The sequence below is a fragment of the Empidonax traillii genome, unplaced genomic scaffold (assembly GCF_003031625.1).
Source record: "Empidonax traillii isolate 1590-97213 ecotype Southwest subspecies unplaced genomic scaffold, ASM303162v1 scaffold2140:size64023, whole genome shotgun sequence".
NCBI lineage: Eukaryota > Metazoa > Chordata > Aves > Passeriformes > Tyrannidae > Empidonax > Empidonax traillii.
Window position 1 is genome coordinate 41,256 of NW_020957333.1, and position 5,904 is coordinate 47,159.

A 5,904-nucleotide genomic window follows, 5' to 3' on the forward strand; every position below is an offset into this window, starting at 1 on the left:
TACCTGCGCCCCCGCCCCGGTACCTGCACTCCCGGCCCCGGTCCCCCGAGCCCCCCCGGCCCGGTACCTGCGCTCCCGGCCCCGCCGCCCTCCGCGCCGGCTGCGGCGGCCGCCCTGGCCCCGCCCCCCGGCGGCCCCCGCCAATCCCCGCCCGCGCCCCGAGTGACGCCGCGCCCGGAGCGGCCAATGGGCTGCGGGGAACCCGCCGGCGTCGCAACGTGACCCCGGCTGGCAACAGGCGGCGGCCAATGGAGAGGGAGCGCGAGCCCCGCCCTGGCCCCGCCTTCCCCCTCACGAGGCCACGCCCCCGAGTCCAGGCCCCGCCCCCCGAGCCCCCTCAGGGCCAGGGTGGTCCCGAGCGCTCCCCGCGTCCTCCGGACCCCGGGAACAGCCCTCCGGATCCCCGGGAGCACCCTCCGGATCCCCGGGAACAGCCCTAAGGACCCCCGGGAACAGCCCTAAGGACCCCTGGGAACACCCTCCGGATCCCCGGGAACACCCTCCAGACCCCCGGGGAACAGCCCTCCGGACCTGCCGCTCGGGCTCCGGAGCTCTGGGGTTCCATCCCCACACCTTCTTCTTCCAGGGTCGTGTCCGGGAACAGAACTTTACGCACACACGGGGTGATTTGGCAATCTTTATATCCACAATACATCATAACCATGCACAAAAATCGAGGGATGTTGTGTATTTACAAAGTGAATTGCACTTAACACAGGAACCAGGGGTAAAAGTAAATGAAAGGAACCTCTCCTCTGGGTTGCGTAAAGGTCCAGTGCTAATTTTAGCCTACAAAGCCTGATAGACAACACTACCGTGCATTATCTGACCAGTGTGAAATAGGAATTGCTGTTATTTATTGAAACAGATAGTCATTCCATGGAAACGTTCCACGAATCACCATTCCAGCTGTATTTAAGAGTCTGCAAGTCAAGAGAATCCACCCTTCAGCCCCAGCTTGCTGTGTTTTACTTGAGGGACAGTCTTCACCTCCAGCTGCCTGATTTTTCTTAGTTGAAATTCAGGCCCCTACCTTTAATACTGTTTGTTTAGGTTTTTCTGAAGGAAAAAGGCCTCCCTAAGTGACTGAGTTGCTTCACTGGGATCTTCTTTTCTTCTAGAGAGTCCAGAACCTCTAAGCAAGTTCTTCCTTTGTGCTTGGGAGGGAAGCAATCACCAAGCCCTGGCAGGCTCCAGCCACAAACAGATCCCACCCACACCTCTGGGGAAGTACAGAACGCAGAGATCAAAGCCCCAGGGAGCAAAAATCCCTCCTGTACATTTTTCCAACAGCTTCTGGTAAGTGACTGACTCACATAAAGGCACAGACCAACCCCTACCACGCCCAGCCAAGAGCTCTCTGCCCGTCCCCAGCCCTTCCACGCACTGGGGGGTCACAGAACAGCACCTGAGCGGGGACATCTCTGGGATGCACCACCTTTCGGAACTAACCTGCCACAGGGTTTGATGCCAGAAGCACCAAAGTGCCTTTTCCTCCTACCAAATTTGGTCTCCACAGCACACACTAAAATCTCTTTAACAAAGCAGCAAGCAGTCACTTAGCAACTGGATTTTTACATTTATACAAATAGAGAGCTTTAAAACTTCCCTATGAGCAAAACTCCCTTGTCCCGTGCAGGCTCCAGCTCTCAGTGGAGATCCCAGGCTAACTCACCTCTCTGTAAGCACTGGCTCAGCAGGAAGAGGTCTGATTGATCCATCTACCCAAGGAATTTATTTTACCAATGAGCTGTTTGTGTGCTGAGGACCAAATCACTTTGATGTGTGAATTTTGGTCTTCATCCTCCCCATCACTAACAGGAGAGACAGCAGGACACTCCTGCCTAGTTCTGTGTTAAAGGACCTGTTCTGGATACCAGCAGGAGCCTTGGACTGATGTTTGTGTTACTGTTACGGGAGCACCCGGGGCTTTGTAGTGTTATCTTCCAATAGTTAAAGGAAAGTCTTTCTCAGCATCCAAGTAAAGCAAGCAGAGCACACATTCCTTCTTTCACAGGCAGCTTGCCTGTCATCAGGAGTTTTACATAAGCCAAATTTTACCCTCAAATCCCTTATGGCAGATGGAAGAGAGATGGAACCTTTTCTCTTTTCCTGACAGTAATACTGAGAGACACAGAGCCAGCAAAGCTGCAGGATGAAGCAGTCCAGGTGAGGTTACATCTAACCAGTCATTTTTACAACAGGAAAACACAGTTAAGGAGTCTGGGCTACTGGAGAGTTTCTCTGAATGTCAGACAGCTCTGCAGCAGTTCCAGCTTTCTGAGGATTCCTCCAAGTCTTCCCCTTGGCAACTCCAGCAATTCCACCACAAATGGGCTGGGCTGTGGGTGAGTTTCTGAGGATGCACAGTGTTCAGCAGGACTCCAGGAACTCCAGATCAAAAGCATTTTCCCTGGTCCGTGCACAGGAAGATGGTTCAACCAGGCAGAACTGGCCCACTATCCTCGTCCTATGGGCACCAACAGCCCTGTGCTCAGTCTGGGCAGGGCTGTGGCTCTGCCTGGACAGAGCCTGGGGAAGAGCCCACGCCTCACTTCAGAAACCACTGAGGGACCACAGCAGATAAAACCCCGCTCAGCTCCCGGCGCTCACACGAGCTACACGTGGGCACACGTGCACACACACACTGCCCACAGCCCCGGTGCCCCAGCACAGGGCAGGAGGCCTCTCCCTGTCACACCAGAGATCTCAAACACAACAGAACGGGGCTGAGAGCCACCAGCACTGAGCCTTTGGTCAGCGCATGGTGCAAGAGCTCCTCGATACCCACGAGTTTAACTTAAGCCCTAGACATGGACCTTTCCCTGGGACTCTGAGGCAAAGTTTAGAGCCTTCCACAACGTCGAAGGCTAAAGAAAATCGCTTAAGAAACAAGGAAGTGACTAAACTGCTTCTCAGCTTCTTACACCAGACCAGTCTGATTCTAGAAACTTCATGTTAAGAACAGGACTTGCAGAGTAAGCGTGTTAATACATCACCCTGAACTAATGAGTCTTCTTATCGGCACAATTCCTCCTCATGCTATCCAAGTAATTTCTTTATAAAAAGTGTGTTCCAAAATTAAGAAGCCCAGCTCCACTAGTGCCCACTTGTTCTTGAATGAAGTATTTTCAATATTTCCGAGTTTTCCATTCTCTCACTGCCAGCTGTCTAAACACTGACTGCATGTTACATTCTGCTCTAGGACCACCAAAAAGGAGACACCCCAGTTCCCACCTTCTCTCAGCAGAATGCTACTGAAGTAAATACCAAGTGTTGAAAGTGCTTCCCAAACTGGGACACCCGTAGGGAGGAGCACTGTGATGCCCAAAGAGGAATTCATACCCTCATTCAAGGGCACCAGGCTGCAAGCATGCACCCCTTCCCCCTGAATGTACCCTCCAAACAAAGGTGAAGAGTGGAAGTGCCAGGCACCATGTGCATCCTGTGCTGTGAGCTGGAGCCCTCTCAGTGTATACAGTACAAAATTAAAGGCATTGGTCTGGAAATCTTATAAAAGAAAAGCCATCAGAGTTAACCGCCCTTAATTTTATTACGTAACCAGACAGAACAGTTGAGACTGGAATGTCAGATTTCCCCTTCAAGCACAATTCACAGTTTCATATTTGCTTGGTATCAGAAAGGAAATATCAACTCACTAATACGCAGCTGGGATTCATCCAGTGAGGTACAGGCTCAGAATACAGAGCAAAAACTCACTGCAAAAGGCCCCACGAGCCTTCAGGGAGCAGCAGATGGTCTCCAGCTCTTCCTTGAGATCATTTCACCCAGTTTGTGCCACCATAACATTCAGCGGATACCGGAGGGGATGCAAGTGTGCCAGAGCTAGTGAGTGATGAAAAGCCATCAGAGAAGATTCGCACAAGCAAGCAAGAGACTGGCTACACAAAGTTGTGGTAACATTCTTCCCATTCAGCACAACAAAGAATTAGAGTAGAGTAGTTAGCCCTGCTGATGACAAATCTGTTACATCAGTGGAGTACAATCATTTAAGAATTACAGTCTGCAGTTCAGTAAAACAGTAAGAGGAAAACAACAGGTTAGTAGTTATTATGTGAAACCCTAATATGCATTTTCCTAGAGGTCAATAGTGAAAGATCATGAAGAGAAAATTCCAGATGCTATGGATCTGCAGAAGTTTTACAAAATGTATAAAGTATTGTGTTTCTCTACAACAACCAAAACCTTTACAAGTGCAGGTATATACGTGACATGGAAATATTGCTTCACTCACTCAAACAGGGGCGGGAGAGATCTAGAGAAAAAGCAGCATGCAAAAAACCCTGGAACTAGAGCAGATCCTGCTTTCAGACACTGACCTACAGTACAAAAGAAGCCTACTTATACAGGTTGCAAAAGGTTTCTGAAATCAATACGCTGGCACTTACTGTACAATAATGTTAACTGATTAACATAAGCTATGAATAAATATTAAACCACTTCATAAAGCCTGCACAGGCATTCATGGTGGCAGAGAAAGCAATGCAGACATACTTCATTGTTCCCAAATAAAACAAGAATAGAGAAAGATTTCCCAAGCAGGAAACAGTAAACTACACAGCCAGACTAACTGTATTAGGGGTAATTACAGAATAAGTAATGTTATTTTCAACAGCTTTCTTATGTGTGTGCAGCCACTAAAATCCTCACTGTGAGACTTTATCAGGACAGAAAACAGAGCATTTGGTAGGACAGCTAGTTTAATTTCTCCCCCATGTTTACAGAAACACAAGAAAAAAAAAAATCTGACTATGGGAAGAAAAAACCTTGTCACCTAAATGCAGTTATTTCTTCAACTGTTAGAGTCAAGTCCCCATGGTTCCTTTCCCAAAAATAAACAACAACCACCAAAAGAAAAAAACAAAAACAAACCCCAAACCACCAAACTCAAAAAAAAAAATCCCCAACAAAAACAAAACAAACCCATTTGAGAAGAGTGTTCCATGGGATAATATCCAGCAGCAGATGTTCCAACACAAACATGTCTATCAGGTCAGTGACTACATTTCAAGCCCAAAAGTCACCACATGGAAGGGGTTTCAGAGGCAGGGGGATGTTAGCCCTACAATTAAAGCTCTAATATGAGAGGGGAGATTCGGGAATGGAGTAAAGGAGGGAGGAGGGAGTCACTGAATCACAGGAGATAAGAAGTGCACACAAGTTTCTAAATGAAGCACAGACGAAGTGAAGGGCACGAGAGTCATCTACAGAGGGTCACAGGTTCTGACAGCACTGGAGTTTGTTGGATTTCTGTCCGTCGGTGGTGGGTGGGACACTGATGTCGACGACGTTGTTGCCGGGAGACTCGTCGTGCGCGGACCGGTCGGCGATTTGCTTCTGCGACACGATGCGGTAGATTTCTGCAGAGAACACAGCGGTTAGAGCCTGGGGGCACGGGCCAGGCTGGCCAAGAACGCTAGAGAACCCCAGGAGCAAATTTAACTAGGGAATCTAGACTGAGCAGATGTGACATGCAACATCTGGCTGTCTTTTCCAGCTCACTCTGGAAAAGTTATTAAGACAATAGTCCTCACTGTCTTCCACAACAGCACCTCCTGTTCTTTTTCAATTACTCCATGGACATGGGGATTATTAAATGGGAAAGGAGCAGGAATGCTCATTTCTAAACAGAGAATCCTTGTGATAAAAAAAAAAAAAAAAAAAAAAGGGAAACATACTCTAGAAATGCCAATCACCAGGATGCTGGGAAACATCCTGCACAGCAGCAGTGACAGTTCCCTGCTTCCCACCTCAGCTCCTGGGAAGCTGCTACCACCAAAGAACAGCAATGCTCCTCTCTGCAACAGATCAGTTTCCCCACTTATGACAGTAAAAAGCCACATGGATCCATAAAACGCTGTGTTGATCCAAATTAATTCATTG

At 48.8% G+C, this 5,904-nt stretch overlaps 2 protein-coding genes across 2 annotated transcripts in view; both read right to left on the reverse strand.

Moving 5' to 3' along the window:
* MARCH2 (membrane associated ring-CH-type finger 2) overlaps positions 1 to 108 on the reverse strand; it is a 34,038-nt gene extending 33,930 nt beyond the window's left edge. The window contains exon 1 of the mRNA XM_027909453.1: positions 68 to 108. The gene's annotated coding sequence lies outside the window, so the exon portion shown is untranslated. The remainder of the gene's footprint in view (positions 1 to 67) is intronic.
* Positions 109 to 3,528: 3,420 nt separating this feature from the next.
* RAB11B (RAB11B, member RAS oncogene family) overlaps positions 3,529 to 5,904 on the reverse strand; it is a 10,608-nt gene continuing 8,232 nt past the window's right edge. The window contains exon 4 of the mRNA XM_027909451.1: positions 3,529 to 5,381. Within this exon, the coding sequence (XP_027765252.1) occupies positions 5,236 to 5,381 (146 nt within the window). The 3' untranslated portion in view covers positions 3,529 to 5,235. The remainder of the gene's footprint in view (positions 5,382 to 5,904) is intronic.